This window comes from Danio rerio, chromosome 6 (assembly GCF_052040795.2).
Source record: "Danio rerio strain M-AB ecotype USA chromosome 6, GRCz13ab, whole genome shotgun sequence".
Taxonomy (NCBI): domain Eukaryota; kingdom Metazoa; phylum Chordata; class Actinopteri; order Cypriniformes; family Danionidae; genus Danio; species Danio rerio.
The window spans coordinates 5,852,199-5,877,050 of NC_141026.1; the positions used below are offsets into that span (position 1 = coordinate 5,852,199).

The 24,852-nt window shown below is 34.2% G+C and overlaps 1 protein-coding gene across 1 annotated transcript in view; it reads left to right on the forward strand.

Moving 5' to 3' along the window:
* pcdh9 (protocadherin 9) overlaps positions 1–24,852 on the forward strand; it is a 535,263-nt gene that overhangs the window by 326,167 nt on the left and 184,244 nt on the right. The window contains exon 4 of the mRNA XM_087256448.1: positions 23,535–23,736. Coding sequence (XP_087112574.1) covers positions 23,535–23,736 — 202 coding nt within the window. The remainder of the gene's footprint in view (positions 1–23,534; positions 23,737–24,852) is intronic.

Sequence of the window (24,852 nt, forward strand, 5' to 3'; positions counted from 1 at the left end):
CAATCAATCAATCAATCATTCAATCTATCTATCTATCTATCTATCTATCTATCTATCTATCTATCTATCTATCTATCTATCTATCTATCTATCTATCTATCTATCTATCTATCTATCTATCTATCTATCTATCTATCTATCTATCATCAATACTTCAATCAATCTACAAATGAATCAGTTAACCAACCAACAAATCAAACAACCAATCAATTAATCAAAAAATCAATCAATCAATCAACAAACCAACAAATTCAGATCTGCTATCTGTCCATCAACTTTTTTTTTCAATAAACTCCGCCCACTTGTTATTGCACATTCATCCTTTCACTTAAGAGTGTCAAAAGATGAAAGAAGAGATCTGCTGCTGCTTTTCTTAATTACAGCCTTATTATCTGTTCTAAATGACTACAATTCAACATGAATAATTCATCATTTCACTCCACATAAAAGAATCAAACACCCATCCAACCTACCTTCCTACCAACCAACCAACCAACCAACCAGCCAACCACCCAACCAATAAATCAATCAGTCCATCAACTAACAAACCAATCAACCAAGTAATCAACCAACCAATCATTTAATAAACCAGTAAATTAATCAATCAACTAATCAGCCAGTCAATCAACAAATCAACCAACCATTCAATCAACCAACCAACCAACCAACAAACCATCCAGACAGCTAGTCAACAAACAAATCAACCAACCAACCAACCAATCAACAAATTCAGATCTGCCATCTGTCCAATCAACTCCGCCCACATGTTATTGTGCATTCATCCTTTCACTCAAGAGTGTCAAAAGATTAAAGTCCTTTTTGTTTATTATTGAATTATGTCAAAGTATCTTAACAGAGATATAATATAATATAATATAATATAATATAATATAATATAATATAATATAATATAATATAATATAATATAATATAATATAATATAATATAATATAATTTAATATAATATATAAATAGTTTATATAAATAATATAAAATATTTCAGATTGTGGAACATTCTAGCATATCGGGTAGGCAGGAGAGAGCTTGTAGAATGCTTAAACAATGTTTTAAAAAAGATGCTGAAATGACGCTTTATCCATTTCAAACTCAAAAATAGAAGCAGGTTGTTATAGTGTTTCCATATTTAACCCATTTAATTCATTCTCAAATATACTCAACTTCTCAAATAATCTATCCAATCAACAGTTAAAAAAAAAGACTACCACTTTTTCTTTTCAGTCATCCTTGTTTCTCGAAACCGTGTCACAATTTGAAAGACAAGATCGGCTGCGGCTTCTTTTTCATTGTAATTAAATAATAGTCGATCTCTGTTTTTGTCAAGCGTTTTGTTTTGTGCGACTACGATGCCAAATTAACCATTCACAATTCCATTTCACAAACGAGTATGGCTCATGAAAAGATGTTGAAATGACGCTCTATCAGCTTCAAACTCTGGTTTTCTTGGCTCCGAGGCTGAAGATAGAAGCGGGTTGTTACAGTCACTCCATACTGAGAGCACACACACAAACACACACACACACACACACACCCTCAGCAAGTGAAGCACACAGTCTCTCTGCCTGGGTGAGGAGCTGTTAGTGTGTAGCTAATGCTTTGAGGCAGATCAGAAGAGGGTTTCAGAGCAGCCCTTTACACCGCAGTGTGGAGGACTCGCTGACTCTCAGTGCCGGACGCTCACAGCTGGGCTCAATGCCAGAGAGGAAAAAGAAGAGAGCGAGAACAAAGATAAAGAGAGCTTGTTGGCGAAGGAAACTAGTGAATTCGGGTTCAAGAATGTGGCAAAGTACAATTAGCCCATAGGGAGCAACGCTAATCACTTTTCAGTGTATCATGGTAACCGGCTTCTGCTTAAATACCACACTTACTACAACTATTTTAGTGCTACTTGCATGTCCAGCATCACTGTATTGGGGTAGATGTGTATTTTTTAACACGTGCTTTGATAATTGTGCTACAAATGCAAATATAATGTTTGGATGCTACAATTTATTTAGATATACATTTTATTAATACAATATTTATTATCGCAACATTTTCTGTTCAATATAGTTTAAAGTTTAATCAATTTAAAACTTTGTAATTTTCTTTCTTTATTTTGACACAATGGAAGATAGTTGGCAGAATGTTAGAAATCAGTAACCAATGATTTCCATAGTATTTATACACCGTATTAGTACTATATCATAGTATTGATGCTATGGACATTAGTAGTTGCGCATCACGGTGGCGCATTGGGTATCATGATCACCTCACAGCAAGAAGGTCGCTGATTTGAGCCTAAGCTGAGTCAGTTGGCATTTCTGTGTGGAGTTTGCATGTTCTCCCCTTGTTTGCGTGGGTTTCCTCCATGTAAATGAGTGTGTGTGGATGTTTCCTAGCCATGGGTTGCAGCTGGAAGGGCATCCGCTGTGTAATGAATGAATGAATGAATGAATGAATGAATGAATGAATGAATGAATGAAAGAAAAAATGAATGAATGAATGAATGAATGAATGAATGAATGAATGAATGAATGAATGAATGAATGAATGAATGAATGAATGAACGTCAGTGGTTTTCTTAACAAATCCTTTGATAACCAAGCTACAGATGCCAATTACATCTCAAATTATATGACGCTTGGATGATACTATTTATTTAGAAATGCCACTGACATACAGTTTATTATTACAATATTTATTATCACAACGCTTAGCTGTTATACATACACTCACCTGCCACTTTATAGTTTGTTGTTCTTTGCTGACAGGAGTGGCCAGCCCGTCAGCCCGTCTGTCACCAACAACTGCCACGTTTAAAGTCACTTAAATCCCCTTTCTTCCTCATTCTGATGCTCGGTTTGAACTGCAGCAGATCATTTTGACCATGTCTACCAGCCTAAATGCATTGAGTTGCTGCCATGTGATTGGCTGAATAGATTAGATATATAACATAAAATAAGGTAGATATGTTAGATATTTGTAACCACTGAATTCCATAGCATGAAAAAAAAAAAACAATACTGAAATCATTTTTTTTTTTCTTAACCTTTAATCTAGTTTTTTGATAATTTACTTGCAGATGCCAATTAAATGACGTTTGGACAGTAGATGGATGAAATATAGTTTAAATATTTCAAAACCTTTTGCATTTTAGTTTTTTCTTGAACACAAAATATTAGTAAGGCAAGGCAAGGCAAGGCAAGGCAAGTTTATTTATATAGCACATTTCATACACAGTGGCAATTCAAAGTGCTTTACATAAACAAGAATAAAAGAAACAAGTAAAATAAAAACAAAAACAAATAATAAAAATGAGTAAAAAAAATAAAAACATAAAAACGGGTAAAATGTGATATAAAAGAATGAAGAAGAAGAGAAAAACATAATAATTCAATCTGTCGGACGCAGCACAGTGCTCATTCAGTAAAGGTACAGCTAAACAGATGTGTGATACTATGAAAGCAATGTTTTTTTTTTTTTTTTTTTTTTTTTAACAAATACAAACGTTTGCAGGATAAAATCATTCAGTGTCATTCAATTTATTATTACAATATTTATTACCACAATGTTTTTCTGTCAAATATAGTTTAAAGTTAAACTAATTCAAAACTTTGTAATTTTTTTTATTCTTTCTTGAACGAAAAAGAAGATATTTGGCAGAATGTTAAAAATCAGTACGCTTTGACTTCCATAATATGGAAAAAAAAAAATATTATGAAAGTCAATGGTTGCCAGTTCGCAACATTTTTCAAAATATCCTCTTTTGTCTTCAGCAGAAAAAAAGAAACGCAAACAGGTTTGGAAAAGAAACCAAAAAATAATTGATTGCTTGCTTGCTTGATTGATTGATTGATTGATTGATTGATTGATTGATTGATTGATTGATTGATTGATTGATTGATTGGTTGATAGATTGATTGATTGATTGATTGGCTGTTACTTACACAGTAATATGGTATTCTGCCAAACAATAACAGCTACCATGGTATGTTTTTGTAATATAGTCAATCCACATATTTTGCACAATTTACATTGTGCAACCTAAATAAAATGTCAACATTTACTGCAGCTAAATCTGTCCATTTTTGCTGTACTAAGCAACTGGAGAGGCTTCAGAGTTCCTAAATAAACCCTCGCATACACCTGACCCCTAACAGAAAAATGAAACACAAAAGCACTTTTTTAGACATTTCCACTATTTCCACCAGGATGAGTCTACACATGCTTCACACTAGAGGTCCAAGTGGCTTTCTGTGCAGCACACTCAGGGTTTAACAATAGAAAAACAATGCAAGCACAGCGCATGTTTTATTCACCCTTTTCTTCCGGCATGTTTTGGGGCTTTGTGGCTCTCTTTTTGGGACATCGGGAAAGGAGCTCCTCTTTAAAGCTGCCCAACTCATGAATACCTGTGATGAGTGCATAGGCTTCTGGTGGAATTGTCATTGTTGCGATTGATCGATAAAGCTTCATCATTAGTCATTATATTATATGATATATTATCATGATATTGGCCCAAGCTGCATAATATTGACAAAAATTGTTATGTGTTGATTGATTGTATGTACATGTTTTTTATTTAAAGGGATAGTTCACCCAAAAAATGAAAATTCTGTCATCAGTTACTCACCCTTTGGTCATTTTTTACCTTTATGAGTGTCTTTCTTGTTGAACACAAAATAAAATATTTTGAAGAATGCTGAAAATCTGTAACCATTGATTTCTATAGTATTTTGTTTCTACTATGGAATCAATGGTTACTTGTTTTCAACATTCTTTAGAATATCTTCTTTTGTGTTTAACAGAAGAAGGAAACTCATAAAGGTTTGAAAGCACTTGAAGGTTAGTAAATAGTAAGAAAATGTTCATTTGAGTGAACTATCCCTTTAATGCGTTAACATAAACAGATAATTTCCTTGTTAACTCCATCTGATAACAAAATTACAAGTTATGTAATTATGCCTCATCTAAGAAATAAACATCAGCTTATATTTATAAATCCTTTTGTAGTCTTCTTTGCATTGACTTTAGTTAAAATAACTGACCATTGATCTTCGTAGCATTTGTTTTTCTCTACCATGGATGTCAATCGTTACCAGCTTTTAGCATTCTTATTAATATCTACTTTTGAGGTTAACAGAAGAAAGAAATTCATAAAGGTTTAAAAGAACTTTAGGGAGAGGAAATATTAAGTAAATGTTCATTTTTTGAGTGAACTATCCCTTTAGTGGATTGAAATAAACAGAAAATGTCATATGTAAATGTTAGTTATAAAAAAATACAACAGATAATTTTTTTGTTAATAACTCCATCTAAAAACACGATGACACATTATTATTATTATTATTATTATTATTATTATTATTATTATTATTATTTCTTATCTAAGAAATGAACATCAGCTTTTTTTTTTTAAAGTCAATGGTTACCGGTTTTCAGCATTCTTCAAAATATCTCTTTCTGTGTTAAATTGTAAGACAATGTTCAGAGTTGTCTATATCTTTAATTCTCTAATATTACCAGTCAGAAAAAGTCATATGTAAATAGTTATAAAATATACAACATATTATTTTTAGTTAATAACTTCATCTCCTAACACATCAAGTAATTTTTTTTTTTATTATATGCCTCATCCTAAATGAACATCAGCTTATAATTATATTGTTAAATTAACTGACCATGGATCTCCATAGTATTTGTGTGTTCTACTATGGAAGTCAATGGTTACCGGATTCAGCATTCTTCAAAATATCTGCTCTTGTGTTTAAGAGAACCAACTCATAAAAGGTTTAAAAGCACTTGAGGCTTTAATGCATTAATATAACCAGTCAGAAAAAGTCATATGTAAATAGTTATAAAAATATACAACAGATTCTTCTTTTAGTTAATAACCCCTTCTTATAACATGATTGCAAGTATTTTTTTATTAATAACATGCCTCATCTAAGGAATGAACATCAGCGTATGATAATGCTTTTGTAGTCTTCTTTGCATTGACTGTAGTTAAATTAACTGACTCCCATTGTATTTCTGTTTTCTACTATGGAAGTCAATGGTTACCGGTTTTCAGCATTCTTCAAAATATCTTTTTTTGTATTTCACTCAAGAAGTCACTCATAAAGGTTTGAAAGCACTTGAGGATGATAATTAGTAAGAAAATGTTCATTTTTGAGTCAACTATCCCTTTAATGCATTAATATAGACAGTCAGAAAATGTCAAGTGTAAATGTTAGTTATAAAAATAATCAGCATATTCTTTTTTTAGTTAATAACTCCATCTAATAACACGATTACAAGCTTTTATTATTATGATTATGCCTCATCTAAGGAATGAACATCAGCTTATATTAATACATGCTTTTGTAGTCGTCTTTGCATTAACTTTAGCTAAATTAACTGACTCTATAGCATTTGTTTTATTCTACTATGGAAGTCAATAGTTACAGCATTCTTCAAAATATCTTCTTTTGTGTTTAACAAAAGAAAGAAACTCATCAAGGTCTGAAAGCACTTGAGAGTGAGTAAACAGTATAACATTTTTATTTTTGAGTGAGCTATCCCTTTAATCCAGTAAATAGCATTCATTTTTTTATACTATGGAAGCCAATGGTTACCGGTTTTCAGCATTCTTCAAAATATCTACTTTTTTTTTTTTTTTTTTTGCTTTTATTTAAGCCAAACTGAAAGATTTAAGACTTTTCCAAAAGAAAAAAAAAACATTATATATAATAAATATGTAACAAATATTGCAAAATATATAAATATTTTGCCGGAAGGCTAATCATTTTATTGTTCATGAGCTGCAGGACTGCATCGGCCCGCTCGTCTGTGTGTAGTAACTTGTTATGACAGAGGACGGAAATACTAAAGATGTTTTGTGCGACCGTAGATTGGCCCGGGCCTCCGTTTGAGCCGCCGAGGCCAATGAAAGGGCCTGTAGGATGGGAGGGAGGTCACAGCGTTTCTGCCTGTAATGAGGAGCGCGGGGATCATTACTAGCCGAGCACATGCGCTGAGAGCTGCACTACAGAGAGCCCAGCCCAACAGACATCCCTTCGCCTCAGATGTGAGACAGAAAACGAGCTGGAGAGAGAAAAAGCAGAGAGCTGGGTAATAGACAAGGGGGAGGGGGAGATTTTACCATGCGATTTAAGGAGATAAAAAGAGCTGCGTCTGTTCTTGTGTGTTGCAGTTGCGCAATCGCACCAACAGAGGGCAGAAAGCCTTTTATTATGACTCTACATCTCCCATAAAAAAAAAAAAAACACCTCCATAAAGCAGGGTATATATCTCTCGCCGACTACAGCTTCAGCAACAATGATCCTTTCAGAAAAGTGTGTGTGTGTGTACTGTATATATATCTATATACCTAGTATTTCACAAACACTCTTGGCAGTTCTCCCAAGTTATTCTCGCAGGCAGGTTTAAGTGACTTTTTCCCACTGTAAACCCACAAACAAGTGTGCACGAACGGATAAACAACTATAAGTGACAGATCTCATCCGAGTCAAGGGGAAAAGAGAGGGGTTTTTTTTTGGCTGAAGTGTATTTTTGAATTGAAGTCGAAGACTTTGACATGGTGATTGTGTTGTTGATATTCTGTAATCAACACAGTGTTGTTCCTCAGTCTGATCAGACTTAATGCTCTGGCGTATTTAAATATTTTTAGCTGTGTAAGAGTCTTAGTGTTTGTGTTTTAGGAATAGAGATTACAATGATTTGTAATTTAAATGTACTACCCGGTCGGAAAATAAGGGATACGCCCACTATAATAAGCCCACCCCGCCCAAAAAAACCCTCAAATTACTAAATATGTTCTCTTGGAGCTGTTTCAGTGTAAAGGAACAGTAAAACGGGCAGAATTATGTTTTATTATTATTATTATTATTATTATTATTATTATTATTATTATAATATCTAAAAGAAAAAATGAATTGCATACATTAGCAGCAAATAAATTAGCAAACAGTTCAGCTTATTAACATTAATAGCTATTATAAAGAAATAGAATCATGTTATCAAAACTCACTAATCTTTAAATCACTGTATAACTCACACATTCTGAATTAAGGGCAACGAATGAATCTCATTTATTTGGATTTTTCATTTGATCACATTAAATAACAGTGGTGTCACTTTAAAAATGCACACATCTAACGTTATAATGAAAGCATTTGACTGCTTTAACTTTTTATGCTCATTTAGGACAAAAGTAGCTGTGTTTAACAAAAAACAAAAAAAAACACCAAGATCGACATCTTTAGCGCTGTCGCCTCACAGCAAGAAAGTCGCTGGTTCGAGCCTCGGCTAGGTCTGTTGGCGTCCGGGTACTCCGGTTTCCCTCCACAGTCCAAAAACATGTGGTACAGGTGAATTGGATAGGCTAAATTGTATGAGTATGAATGAGTGTGTATGGATGTTTCCCAGAGATGGGTTGCCACTGGAAGGGCATCCGCTGCGTAAAAACATGTGCAGGATAAGTTGGCAGTTCAGTCCGCTGCGGCGACCCCAGATTAATAAAGGAGCTAAGCCGAAAAGAAAATGAATGAATAAATGTGTGTATGTCTGTTCAAACACTCTTTCAAAACCCAGACTTTCGCTCCACTTCAAATCACATGTACAGAGTCCATTTGGCAAACAGCGTATGTTTAACACTATGGAACACGTCAGCTGACAGTCACGCACCGCTATATGACAGTTTTAAGGATTGCATAGGAGGGGCGGCTTCACCTGTAATGAAAAGGAGAGGGAATCCCACCATTTTTATTTTTATTTCATTTATTTATTTGCTAAATAAAACGAAAGCACAGAACAGACTCACATTTAGGAGCAAGGGGCGGCCTCTGGTGGTTTGGCGGTATGGGTTGCGTATAGGGAAGATCGTTAATTTAATGTTTATTTGTCACCCTTCAGAGAAAGACTGAAAATACGGGAAAAAACCTTTACAGGATGATAGTGGGATAGAACTGTAAAATACAGGAGAATCCAGTACAGTCTGTCTGTCTGCTTGGCTGTCTGTCTGTCTATTATTTTGCTTTCTTTTCCATGATATGTATTTATTTATATGTATTTATTGCTTTCATCTGGTTACCAAAACCTTTTATTTTATGATGACTATTAAAAATAAACACGTAGTAAATGTATTTATAGACAACAACATAAAAAAAAAACACTTTCTGTCATGCATTTTTCTATTATTTTCTATTCTCCACTTTGGATAATACAGTACATTCATTATCTCAAAGACAACCCTGATGCTCTCTCCGATAATGTTCAGCTCCATCTGCAAGATCTCCAGCTTTCATTTCGGGGAGAGAATCTGTCATGGTCAAACGTGGTAAATATCATTGTTGCTGGATATAAATATTTCATAAACACACACATAAATGATGAATCTCAGACTTTCTCGTTGCATTTAAAGGCCTTCGTCTACTTTATTATTATTATTATTTTTTTTTACAGTACGTGTATCCACAGAAAAACAAACCCTTTCTTCCATCAGCGTAACTATTAACAAAGACAAAGTCTTAAAAATGATCGTTTTCTCAACTCATTATATTTGTGAGGTGTAGAAGCATCTTGCGTGCCGCTGTAATGAACTCTAGTGTGTTTTCTCGTGTTGTTGTTGTGTAGAAATGGATGATTCTGATTGGATGATTTTCTCAAGTGTTCGAGGTTGGAAGCAGCGTTTGAGGTGGTTGACGTTTCCTCTTCTTCCTTTAGCAATCTGAGCAATCGCCCGCGAATGAAAAGCACAACAGGAAAATATCCACGCTAAACCAGAACCTCAATTTCCTGTCCAAATCTTGCCCTTTTTTCTTTGCCCGTGTGCGCCTACCTACACGTGTGAGTCATTGTGCAGCAGATTAATCACTGCGTTTGAGTGCTTTTCTGATTGTGCTATTACTGCTTTCATTCTTTTTTTCTGTGTGTGTGTGTGTGTGTGTGTGTGTGTGTGTGTGTGTGTGTGTGTGTGTGTGTGTGTGTGTGTGTGTGTGTGTGCGCGTGTGTGTGTTTGTGTGTGTGTTTCTTCACAATGATACTGAGCCATAACCAGCATTGTGCCATAAACTACATGTGAGGCAAATGCCTATAAAAGGTTTTTCTGCGCATGGTTTGTTGGTTAGTTTTGATTCACCATACCAAGCATTTGGGGTTAATGAGAAGAAATAAATATTTTATAACATATCACTGATGCATGACATTGTTCAGTAGTGACAATAAAGCTGTTTATAAGGTTACAAATTAATATATATATTTTTTTCTTCCTTTTTTGCTTTTTTTAGCTGCCTAAACATGCTTTATGATGTCACAAAAAAATTTAAAACAACAGTTTTTAACTATGATAATCATCATAATTACAAATGATTTCTGGAAAATGATGTGACTCTGAAAACAGGAGTAATGAAGCTTGCCAAAAATGCAGCTTTGTTTAATAATAATAATAAAAAAATAATAAACCAAAACATTTATTTACAGTATTACTCTTTAACTCAAATAAATGCAGCCAAAGAGTGAGAAACTTTTATCTGCAACATTAAGCCAGCAAATAAAAACAACAACAACAACAACAACAACAACAACAACAACAACAAAAAAAAAACAGTTTTTGAATGAAAATAATCAGCAGTGATAAGTTTACTAATATTAAATCTTTTTGTGGCTTCTTTGGTATAATATCACAACACATTTTTAAAAACTCTAGTTTTAATAACTTATAATTTAATAATAATAATATTATAAAAAAATAAATACAAAAATGCTTTTATACCGGCACCCCCCACAGTTGAAGTCAGAATAATTTTTTTCTTTTTTAAATATTTCCCAAATTGTTTAACAGAGCAAAGACATTTTTACAGTATGTCAGGTAATTTTTTCTTTTCTTCTGGATAAATTTTAATTTGTTTTATTTCGGCTAGAATAAAAGCATTTTTTTTTTTAAGGGTAAAAATTATTAACCCCTTTAAGCTATATGTTTTTTCGATAGTCTAAACAAACCATCACTATACAATAACTTGCTTAATTAACCTAATTATCTGCCTAGTAAACCTAATTAACCTAGTTTAGTCTTTAAATGTCACTTTAAGCTGTATTGACCTTATTCTCCGCAGACGAGCGAGCGCTGCCATTTAAACCTTTTTGGCACGAGACTTCCAGTCTCATTTACTTCCATTCATTTTTAGACATTAAAAACTGCTCTTTTCGCTGTTTGATGTTGCAAACTGATATTTCCTTGTTATATTATTCTACTTGGTCTGTATAGTCATGCAAACATTTGTTTGTAGAGCAAGTAGTTTGACCGTTTTTTTTTTTTGCTGTTTATTATTCCTAGTCATTTCTCCCATAGCAGACTGAAACGGAAGTTCTAAGACAATCGCGAAAACAGGCGCACTTCCGCATTTTAGAATAAGGTCAACAGAAGTGTCTTGAAAAATATCTAGTCAAATATTTTTTACTGTCATCATGGCAAAGATAAAATAAATCTTAAATTTTAATAAAACTATTATGTTTAGAAATGTGCTGAAGAAATATTTTCTGCGTTAAACAGAAATTAGGGAAAAAAATAACAGGGGGACTAATAGTTCAGGGGGGCTAATGATTCTGACTCCAACTGTATATACATGTGTGTTTGTGTGTGTTAAAATAGATTATAAAATTTAAATAAATTTTATTTTTGAGTTTTTGTACATTGTTAGCAACTTTTCTTGAATCTTTACAATAAAATACTCTTTAATTTTTTTATTATTATTATTATTATTATTATTATTTACATTAATGGTTCCACTCTACAAATATGTATTTAATTTATTAAAAAGTTCTTTGCGAATAGAAAAGTAAGAAGTGAAGACACCTTTTGTAAAAAATTAACTTTCCCAATTTTCCACCTGGTTCGAATAAGCATTAAAGCTTGGTTAAGGTGTGAAAGAGAACACCGTTTTTCTTTCTCCTGTTGGAGACAGAGGGGTTTGTTAGCATCTACACCCCATGGGAGAAACTCTGAGGGATGGAGGACGCAAGGGGTCCGCTTGCCAATGAACCATCCCATGAGATCCAGACACAAGCAGCAGTCTATTATTTCTCATCCGCGTGGCATCCGGAAGCAGAAATTCTCTTATTCATGCTGAGAAAGGCTCTTGAGTTGGACTTGAAATCATCACTTTAACGGAGATCTATTATGCAAAAATCTCTTTTATAAGGGGTTTAAACACTGTTGTGTGGCAGCAGTGTTTGAATATAACCAGCCTCTTATTGTACAAATATATGAATATATGAATTCTATTTTTTTTTTTTATAATCATATTTGATAAAACTTTTTGTGATTGACATTCTCCCTTTGTATGTATAATCAGAGGGGTAAAACCCCACCCACTAGTGACCATTTCTCCCTCATTAGCATAAACAGCCCTGTTTGAGAAGCAGCCATCTGCTATTAGAGTCTTTACCTGCTAAAGATAAGCAGTCAGCGACTAATTTTAAGTCATAAATGAGTTTTAAATTAACATTTTAATCTTCATAAACAATATTCTTCTGAAACACTTCTTTGGTCGTGTTTTGAAAATGCCAATATGCTGATGCATCGGTGTAGCTATGCTCTCTTTTGTAAAAAGAGACACATTTGTTTATATAGGGTTGCCAAAAGTATCGAGTTTGGTACCGATCTGTACTGAAATCTTAAACACTTCCATTACATGCTAATATTTGAGCGGATACTTAAACACGCAAGATTGGCTATTGTGCTAACATGCTCAACAGAAACGACTGTGATTGGCTGTGAAGGTCATTGATTCACTACTCATCGTAGCTGTTCGCCAAGTGCAAATACAGATACAAAATTTCAGTATCGATTGGTACCGAATTCGATACTTTTGAGACATACAGTTAAATTTAATGTGCCAATCACCAAAACGACACATTTTGGATCAACACCTAAAAGGGGCAGTTTCAAAAAGTTATAATACAATACTTGTGTGGTGTTTTGAGCTGAAACTTCACATACACTCTCTAGCAACCTCAGAGACTTATTTTATATCTTGTGAAAAGGGTCTTGATAGGACCCCTATAAAAACAGATACAGCAGCGGATGATCTCCAGCCAGATTTGTGGTGCATTACGGAAGATGCTCAGAGGTTTTTGTGACATTTGGCAAAGACAATTCCAGCAAAACTCTGAGCCTAATCTCTACACTCAGACTTGATCTGCCAATCTTGTTTCAATAGGGATGTCAAAAGTATCGAGTTTGTTTCCAATCACTACTGAAATTTTAAAAACCTCAATTTTCTGCTAACGTTTGAGGGTGTATTAAACATTGCTGATTGGACATTGTGTTCACATGTTTAAAAGAAATGATTGAGATTTGCCCTGAAGGTTATTGGTTCACCACACTTTAACGACAAATACATGGACAGACAAAATTTCATTACCGAATAGTAACGAAATTGGTAATTTGACAAACCTACATTTGGATTTAAAGCGACAGTCACCAAAACGACACATTTTGGATCAACGGCCAAAAGAGGCAGTTTTGAAGAGGTATAAAACATTGTTTATGTGGTATTTTAATCTGAAACTTCACACATTCTAGGGACCTCAGAGACTTATTTTATATCTTGTAAAAATGGCCATGATAAGACCTCTTTAAGAACAGATACAGCAGCGGATGATTTCCAGACAGATTTGCGGTGCATTACAGAAGATGCTCTGAGATTTTTTTTGCATTTGGCAAAGAAAGTTTCACCAAATCTCTGAGCCTAATCTCCACTCACAGACTCGATCTGCCTATCTCATTTGAATAGGGTTGTCAAAAGTACAGAGTTCAGCACCTATGGCTACTAAAAAGCGTCCAGTTTCCGCTAACATTTGAGGGTGTACTTAAACATTGCTTTCACATGTCCAAAAATGACTTTGATGGGCTGTGAAGGTTATTGATTCACCACACTTCATTGACAAATACTTAGACACGGGCAAAATTTCAGTATCGATTGGTACCGAAGTTGATAATTTTGACAAACTTACATTTACATTTAAAATAACAGTCACCAAACAACACATTTTGGATCGACACCTAAAAGAGCAGTTTCAAAGAGTTATAATACAATACCTGTGTGGCATTTTGAGGTGAAACTTCACATACACACTCTAGCGACCTCAGAGACTTATTTTATACCATGTGAAAAGGGTCATGATAGGACCCCTTTAAGAACAGATACAGCAGCGGATGATCTCCAGCCAGATTTGCGGTGCATTACGGAAGATGCTCTGAGGTTTTTGTGACATTCGGCGAAGAAAGTTCCAGCAAAACTCTGAGCCTAATCTCTACACAGAGACCTGATCTGCCGCTAAACCGCGATAGCATTCCTCAGACGGCGATGACTTTTTGCCGAGCAGGAGGCAAGGTTAAACCCAGACTTAACGCAAATCCATTAAGCGCTACTCTGTTGGATGTGAATCACTCTGAAATAAGCAAGCCCTCAACTTCCGCTTTAGAAAAAAAAAATAAAGTGACATAAGCCTGAATCGCAGTGAAATGTAATTCATTAAAGATCTGAATGTTAGCAGATTTGTTTATGCATGTCGTAATTGCCTATTTACTGGCAGCCAAAGAAGTCTCCGTGTTCTGTAAAGCACTTTAGATGCATCCGCTTTCTTTTTTTTCTTAAGGAAACAGGGCGTCCCGATCGAGTAGGGAACTTCTGTGACACTGATTCTGTGTGCTTTTGATGAGGGCAAACATCTTAGCTGAAAGCGGGCGATGTTTGCTTGGCATCAGTGGCGTGTTTGGCCCGTTACAATATAAAAACACGCTGCTAATATGGGCTGACAAGCATGATAAGCCATGATTGCGTGTAAATTGGCAGTGGCGAAGGTTTAAGCTGGTCTTATGCTAATACTGCTGTGAGTGACTGCTGGGCAAACACACACACATGCTCACACACACACACACACACACATGCTCGCATTGACTTTCGGTGTAAGGGGAATACACATGGGGTCCTGCATTAACTTTCTGAGAACATTGTATATATTTCTCACTGGCCTTTATGCTGTATTTTTGCGCCCTCTTTTATTCAAATGTATATTTTTGTACCATTGAAAATGAGATTATTTTCTGTTTATTGGTGCATATTTGCGATAAACAGCGCAGGTCAATGTGTCCCACGAGATGAGCCCAGTCTCTGTCAAATTTACACAAAAACAAAATTATCATTTTTTTTCTGTATATTTGTGCTTTTGGTGGATTAATATAGGAAATATGCACATACATGCAGTAGATTAACCAATAATGCTACTGTCCAAAAATAAAATAAAAAATTATATAGCTGCTTTTTTGCATTTTTTGCTATAAAGAGGTCAGTGTGTCCCTCGAGGTGAGCCCAGTATCTGTCAATTTTCAACAAAACCAAAATTATCATATGTATTTCTGGTTTGGTGGCTTAATATAAGAAATATAGACATGCATGCAGTATGCTGATAAACTGTGGGTGCTACAAGCATAATAAATCAATAAGTAAGCAAGCAAGCAAGCAAGCAAATAAATAAATAAATAAATAAATAAATAAATAAATATTTTCTACCTATCTGGCACTATATTTGAGGTAGTGTATGCATTTATAAACATACTAACTTTTAAAAGGATTAAAAAAATAATAAGAAAAAAAATGTAATAAATAAATATATAAATTAGAATGAATAAACAAAATAAACAATTATATATTTATAAACTAACACATACTAACTTTCTGAGAACGTAGAAAATAAACAGGAAAAAATAAACAAATTAAAATGTAAACATTGTGCAAACACACATACCAACTTTATGGGAATTGAGAAAATAAGAACAAATTTATTAAAACAAACAAACAAACAAACAAATAAATAAATAAATAAATAATTATGAAAATAAGTTAAATAAACAAATAAATCTAAATGAAAACTGTGTACATTTATAAACACACATACCAACTTTGACAATTTAGAAAATAAATAAGAAAAAAATAAAATAAATAAATAAATTCAAATGCAAACAGGGTGTACATTATAAACACACATACTAACTTTCAGGGAATTGAAAAATCATTAAGAAAAAATAAATAAAATACAGAAGAACCTACTTTAAAAATAAATAAATAACACTGGGCTCAGAGGTGTGTTTGCACCCATTAATTAAAATGTAAATTTTTGAACACTTGAAAATTACATTATTAATAATTTTTAATGCATTTTTGCAATAAACAGGGTAATGTGTCTCTGTCATTATCATTTTTATTAAATTATTTTCATTTATTCCTAAATAAATAAATAATCTATATTTTTGAAAGCAAGATCAATTGAAATGAAATCAAAGCTGCTACAAATATATTTTTACATTATTACTACAAATACATGTTTTTATTTCTATTATTATTATTATTATTATTATTATTTATTATAATTTTTTTGTGTTTGTTTGTTTTGTTACCATTACAAAAGTTTACAGTGAGTATTTTGTCATCATGCATTTTCCCCACCTATCTTCCCTGCCTTAAATGCAGTGTGTGCATTTCTACGCACACACATATATTCATGCATCAATAAATATTTCAAAAGCTTGGATCAGGTATATGACGATTCATTATCACAGCATTTAATGTATATGTAATGCAGAAAATCATACACCTGCTTTGCAATGGCTTATAATAGAAGTGAAGTGTGAACTCATACCTGTGTTCATTTCAGGCTGCTTTGGGTGTTTTCAAGCATCTCATTGGGACGCCGCCTTAAAGGCTTGCATTTCACTCTGAAAGCTGATCTGTGCAGTATTGCTTTGATGATATTGTATTATGATATGAGAGATTAATATGGTGGTTTGTTTCGACTGAACCAAAGAATATCATATGAATAAAATACTACACATGACTTGTGGTTTGTAGAGGAATTGATACCCGTATCAGTTACCAAACTGTGTGTAGGCAGTCAGAAACACTCTTAAAAATAAAACTTCTTTACCTGTATTTTAATTTGCCAAACTGTGCATTAAATTGTTAAATAATTCTTCATTCAATCATTTTCTATCGGCTTAGTCTCTTTATTCAGGGGTTGCCACAGCGGAATGAACCGCTAACTTATCCAGCATATGTTTTACACAGCTGCAACTACTTTTATTCTCGGCGAAACTAAACAAATAAGACTTTATGTATATATATATATATATATATATATATATATATATATATATATATATATATATATATATATATATATATAATTTAATAAAATAAAATAAAATAAAATAAAATAAAATATAATATAATATAATATAGATGATTTTGCTCTTCCAACAGTGGAAACAAATAGATACATAAACTAATTATGTTTTAGGAAGTAATTTTTTTTAACTCAACTCAATTTTGTTCTTTAAAATATTACCATAATTCTTTATATTAATATTTATTTTTATTTTTCATGTTTTAGTTTGCTTGGCTTCAAATAATTAGTCCAGTCAAAATTAGTCATTCTGAATATTTAATGGGTTTAAAATTAGCATTAATTAATTCCACAATCACTTAAACTTTTTAAAACTGTTATTTACAAACTTAATATAATATGCATTTTTTTACTAAACACAGGCAATTATATTAATTCATTAGTTAGTGTTTTAGGGATTTAATTAATTATTGTTGTTGTGTTTTTATAATATTAGCTAATTAGTCTATAATTCTACATTTTTATGTTTTATGTTTAACTCAATTTCACATGTGTGTGTATATTCATGTATATAATTCTGACTTCAACTATATATATATATATATATATATATATATATATATATATATATATATATATATATATATATATATATATATATATATATATATATATATATATATATATATATATGTATACACAGCTTAAAGATACATTTAAAGACTTAACTAGGTTAATTAGGTTAACCAGTCAGGATAGTTCAATAAAAGGGGCTTAAAGGGGCTAATAATTTTTACATGAAAATGGTGTTTAAAAATGAAAAAACTGCTTTTATTCTCGCCGAAACAAAACAAATAAGACTTTCTTCAGAAGAAAAAGTATTATCAGACATGCTGTGGAAATTTCTTTGGTCTGTTATTCATCATTTGGGATATATTTAAAAAAAATAATAATAAAATGGGGTTTAATCATTTTGATTTTTAACTGTATATATTCATTCATTCATTCATTCATTCATTCATTCATTCATTTATTTTCCTTCGGCTTAGTTTCTTTGTTTATCAGCGGTCACCACAGGAGAATGAACCGCCAATTTATCCAGCATATGTTTTACACAATTTGGTTCATCCAATTCACCTATAGTGCATGTGTTTGGACTGTGGGGAAAACCAGAGAACCCGGAGGAAACCTACACCAACATGGGGAGAACATGCAAAGTCCACACTGAAATGCCAACTGACCCAGTAGGGACTCGAATCAGCAGCCTTATTGCTGTGAGGCGACAGTGCTAACCACTGAGCCATCGTGCTGCCTATAAAAAAGTTAATAGTTTTATTAATTCGCATTTTTAGAGTGTGGACAGTAAGCCAAATTTAATATCTGTCATTAAACAATCAATCCCCCATAAAACAGTTTGGCTCGTGGCTAACAACACTGAAGAAGATGATGATATTTTATCCTAATAAACTAATACACACATAGTGTATGCGCACACATTATGTGCACAGTTTCAAAGGCAGATTTCAGTGATAAAAAAAAAGTATTTAACACTTCAAACAGACTGTGCCACCAACTCTCTTCTTTTTTTGTTTGTTTATGATTGAGCTTCATAAACAGAGTTTCACACTTCACTTTTACACCTATTTTATTGCTTCTCACAGTGTGTCTTGTCACTTCAGCAACTTTAAATGCAGATTTTGACAACAGGTAAAGTAGCTCAGCTTGAATATTCCCCCCATGAATTAGCATAAATAAATAATGCTAATTAGGTGTCATATCGCGAACAAAGTAACATTTTGATATTTTGTTGTTCTGCTATATACAGTTGAAGTCAAAATTATCAGCCCTCCTTTGTTTTTTTTTTGTTTTTTTTCAAATACACTAACCGGCCACTTTATTAGGTACACCTGCCCAACTGCTCGTTAATGCAAATTCCTAATCAGCCAAACACAAGGCAGCAACTCATTTAGGCATGTAGACATGGTCCAGATGATGTGCCGCAGTTCAAACAGAGCATCAGAATGAGGAAGAAAGCTGATTTAAGTGACTTTGAACATGGCATGGTTGTTGGTGCAAGACAGGCTAGTCTGAGTATTTCAGCAAATTTTCAGGGATTTTCACGCACAACCATCTCTAGGGTTTACAGAGAAAACATGGTCAAGATGATGTGCTGCAGTTCAAACCGAGCATCAGAAAGAGGAAGAAAGCTGATTTAAGTGACTTTGAACATGGCATGGTTGTTGGTGCAAGACAGGCTAGTCTGAGTATTTCAGCAAATTTTCAGGGATTTTCACGCACAACCATCTCTAGGGTTTACAGAGAAAACATGGTCAAGATGATGTGCTGCAGTTCAAACCGAGCATCAGAAAGAGGAAGAAAGCTGATTTAAGTGACTTTGAACATGGCATGGTTGTTGGTGCAAGACAGGCTAGTCTGAGTATTTCAGAAAATTTTCAGGGATTTTCATGCACAACAATCTATAGGGTTTACAGAGAATGGTCTGAAAAAGATAAAATATCCAGTGAGCGGCAGTTCTGTGGGTGCAAATGGCTTACTAATGCCAAAGGTTAGTGAATATGCGTAAAATATGACAATCTACAAGCATAGATCAATACAATAAGTCGTTTTTGTGTTGATACAAATGAAATAAACAGTGTTTTATCATTTTCCTAGGAGTCTAACAGTATTCAGGTACAGTCATCGAATATATTTAAATGCAAAGTAATACTGCATAGGCTTCGTTGTAGACACAATTCAATAGAATTAATCACGATTAGTTACAGCAATGCATTTAGAAATCCTTATAAAGCCCCTTTTTTTACACAGTGATGCCGGTATATATATGGAAAATTACCAGAATGACTTTACCGTAGATTCAAAAAAGTGTTGTTCACACAGGCGAGGGCGTTTCTGTTACAATGAAGTGATGCTGACAACAGGGGTGCAGATCCAAATGCAGGATTTATTAATTGGGATGGTCAGACAAGCAACGGTCAACACAGGAGCAAACAGATGTAAACAGGCAAATCCAGAGTCGTAGTCAAATATCAGGCGAGTGGTCAGAAGGAAGGCAGCAGACAGGAGTAAAACAAGAAAACAAGGCTAGGGTTTAACACAGCAAAACAAAACAAAGAAAATGTGTAATAATGTTCACAGTTCAGTTCAACAAGACTCAGCAATGAGTGTCTCAAAGTGAGCCGTATATATGTGTGTGTGTAATCAGTCATTGAGCAGCATCAGCTGTGAGAGTGTAATCAGTGGTGACTTGGAGCAGGTGTGTGTGTGTGTTGCATGATGGCGGATTTGTAGTCTGTTAGCTGTCCGTGTTTATCAGCGATCTGAACAGGTTGGATCGCTGGTGACCGTGACAGTTTCAGAATTTTTCCGGAAAAGACTATTCACACATCCATTCCAAAATACTGGTAAATTCTGACATCATTAACCAGAAATGAGCTCTAAACATCTGCAATGTATTCGTAAACATAGAAGGCATCTGACTTTTGTTGATAATTTTCAAGCGCAGCTAAACATTTACACACTTGACTACATTACAAATTCTGTGGATGGATAAGTATTGTGAACAACTTCAATGAAAACATATGGAGAAACAGCATATGTGTGTGTGCTGGTGCTCACCAGAGCACTGCTTCACGTGCACACTCGTCAAGCAACTGAAGCAGAGCTTGAAGTTCAACAAACATAAGCATTGTATGAATATTTTTTCACACAGTTGGCATTGAGAAGAAACATATAAACATTATCTAACTAACATCTAGCAGCTAAACGTGTCTGTGGATATATTTAAAGGCTTTTATATTCATAAAGAGCATGGATGTAAATGTGTCTGAATTTTTTGCTTGGCTGGAGAAGACGTCTTACTTCAGCGTGTTCTAATTGTGAACACGCTCTTTCCGGCAATGTTCGTTCTGTGTTCACATAGAATTACCGGTAATGTTACAACTTCTCTTTTCAGAAAATTGCCAGAACGAATTTATTGGTATTTTTAAAAGGGGCCTGTTCACACATTTTTCTGGAAAATTGCCTGTAATTCCGGAAAGGACTTCATGTGTAAAAGGGGCCTTATGTCACAGGCCTTAAAAAACACATGCAAGTGATCAATTACCAGTCAACTTTGCATATCCTTCGATGTGATTATTGCGTATAATAGCATATTGTTAAATAGTTCCTAGCGTGATCATTTTAGGGCGCGAAGGGTTCGAAGGTGAAAGGGTCAGTGTAGTTGTTGTGAGTTGTGAGGACGGAGCCGCTGTGGTTTGTCTACAGTAAGTGGTTCGTAGCTCATGCTGAAGTTACTGTTTCCCTCTCTTTTTTACCTCTAATTGAATGTCACTTGCTTTCAGAAACGCTCCAAATTATATAATGAGGTCATTTGCATAGCGCTGAGATTGGCTGACCTTTGCTTTTTGCCAATAATTACAGCAGAGTCGTTTAAGACAGTCGACAGAGACGGTGCAGGAAAAAGCCAACTCCTCGCTCAGAAAGGTTAGCGGAGAGTTCGGCGCTGGACTTTTTGTGAAATGTCATTAGAATTTCTTGGAGTTTGCTCAAAATGAGCAAAGCGGACAGAGATCAGCGGCGCAGGAGTGTTTTTAAAAGTGACGGGAACTGTGTAAATTGCATGTGCGATCGTTCTCTGTAATTGCACTAGAGAGGGTATTTGCAAATAAACATGTTGGACTGTGAATAAATTATTATGCACGCAAGCCATTGATAAGAAGATACATACTGTAAGCGTGCACACACATAAACATTTGCACTGATATCTTTATGGGGACTTCCCATAGGCATATTTTTTTTTTAATACTATACACACTGTATATTCTATCCTCCTATACCAACTCTACACCTAAACCAAATCTTCACAGAGAACAATCTGCATATTTACATTTTCAAAACACTTTATTCTGTAGGATTTATGAGCCGATTCCGCCATAAAGTCAAAATGTACTGGTATTGCTATACTTGTGGGGACATAGCATACACACACACAGTCGCACTTACACCAAAGTTCCTTTAAGGCAAGTCATTTTACTAGGTGGCCATTTTTGAAACGCCTCTCTAGCAGTATGCTTGGACATTCAGTCTGAATGTCTGAATTCTTCAAAATTGCTTGCCAAGCTTATGATTAAATTTCATATTAGGAATCACCAAAAATGTATACAACAACTGCCTCTTTAGTTTAATTTCTAAATGTTTGAATTACACAAAAAAATAAAAATAAAAATAAAATAAAAAAATGTATATATATATATATATATATATATATATATATATATATATATATATATATATATATATATATATATATATATTTATTCATTTTTTATTATCATTATTATTATTTTTTGGTCATATATATATATATATATATATATATATATATATATATATATATATATATGACTAAAATATCATTTTAATAAATACACCTGTTTAATAAATCTGTTTTGTTTAAGTGGACCAAAACATATTACCTATATTTGCTGAAAAAATGATAAAAAATATGCATTTCCAAAATGGGGCATACTCATTTATGCTGAGCACTTGTAGGTTTAAAATAAATGCTACACAACCATCTGCAGTATTTCAGTTTGTGTGATATTCAGTCTTTCGAAAATAATACATGATCTCGTGACACTTTTTAGTTTTTAGTGTAGCACATAGTTTTGCACTATTCACTCTATTTTGCACTATTAACTGCCTATTATTAAGATATTGACTGTATGCTAGTAGTTTTAAAGTAGGATCTTATTTTACATCCCTAATTTGACCCAAACCCCAATCCCAACTACTGTCTTGATAACTTTTAAAAAAGCAGATAATTAGCAGTTAAATAAGTAAATGGTCTTATAAGTTGTTATTATGGATTATGACTTAAAATAAAGTGCTACCAATAACTTCAAACCTAGGTGGTGTGAGCATATTGTTTTTTGAATATATGTATATTAATGATATATAAATCGTAGTTTCTCTGCTTACCACACATGCCCTTGTTACACCACTTTCATTTTAAGTGATTATAACACATCATATCATTAGCGCTTCACTTTGCATACACAGCACATCACTGTGCATGTACTGTAACATCACACACGCATGTGCTGAGAGCTTTGTGCTGTGAAACGTGACTTGTGTTTGCTTGCTGACCGTATTTATAGACATTTTCCAAAAAAAGTCGGATATGTTCGCTTCTATGAAAGTGAACAAATCTATTCCAATTACTAAAGCGCTGTCAGTGCTGATTACAGACTGTCAGTGGTAAGAGTAAAGAGATTGGTTCAGGAGACAAGCTTTAACGTTTGGCTCTGTCTCTGCTTTTGCTGTTATAGTCGCAGCGGCGCGTCACGTTTCACCTGCCGGATGGGTCTCAGGAGAGCTGCAGTGACAGTGGGCTGGGGGACCATGAGCCGGTGGGCAGTGGGCCGCTCCTCTCACACCCTCTCCCTCTGGTGCAGGCGCAGGACGACTTCTACGAGCAGGCCTCCCCGGACAAGAGGACCGAAGCTGATGGCAACTCGGACCCCAACTCTGGTGAGTGAGCTTCTGGAAAACACACAACATCATGGCTTTACGCATTTGGAAGAGTTAACCGAGGGTCATTCTTAGGGGCGGTTCTCACAGAACGTGTTTTTCTTCTCCAATGTGCTTTTTCAATGTCAACACAAGCTTCCAAGGGTGTAGATTCGACCTTGACGTTGGTGGGGACATCCCTATAGCGCATGTATGAAACATCACTCTCTCTCATGCTTTTAAATACATAAATAAAGGCTTTAAACAGATAATATTACAAATACGAATGAATAATGAGCGATCTTTAGGAAAACATAACATTAGGGCAGAGGGTCATTAACATTAGTTAACTGAGGGTCATTCTAACCCTTGGGTTAATGTGTTTATTTGTATTTTATTGGTGTCACATGACCTGTTTATATATGTCAGTATTCATATTATATCATGTTTGGCTGCAACTTTGTGAAGTTTCATAAACTAATTTCAAGATGAGCACGTGATATGATTGAGCACTGCTGGCCACTTATCCGTAATCAGTAACAATCCAATCAGAGTGATCCTAGCTCACTATAAATGGATCATTTTCTCCCTACTGCTCTATCTTCGTTGGGAAAGAAACCCCCCTTCCACCCCATCTCCTCCTTTTCCCCCCTTTATTCTAAAAGGGGAGCTATCGAGACCTACCTGATCTCGGATCCCCGTATATGCTTATTGACCAGGCGGGAACCCTGGGCTTAAATATCTCCAAGCTCAGGGTTCTCTCCCGGGAAAGCATTCCAAACCTGTTTTAAATGCCAAGCATATCCAAGTGGGAACTCTTGAAATAGTATGATGCAAAACACAACTCAATTTTAAAAGTAAATGTAAGTTCACAACACAGTGGCTGCGTCCTAAATCGCTTACTTGAGTATGTACCACATCTGAATTTGAATTTACTACACGACCGTTAAAAAAGTTTATTCATGTAAGTAATATAAATGGAACTCAGAGGTGCTACATTCGCCATTTGTCAAACACATGACCTATCAACGTCAGTTGTGTCGCTTCACTCCAAATTCTGAATTCTCTCACATGGCATCATGGCGTAGCTTCTTTTGAATTGACTTTGAATTCTTGCTGGAAGTAATAGGTCATCTA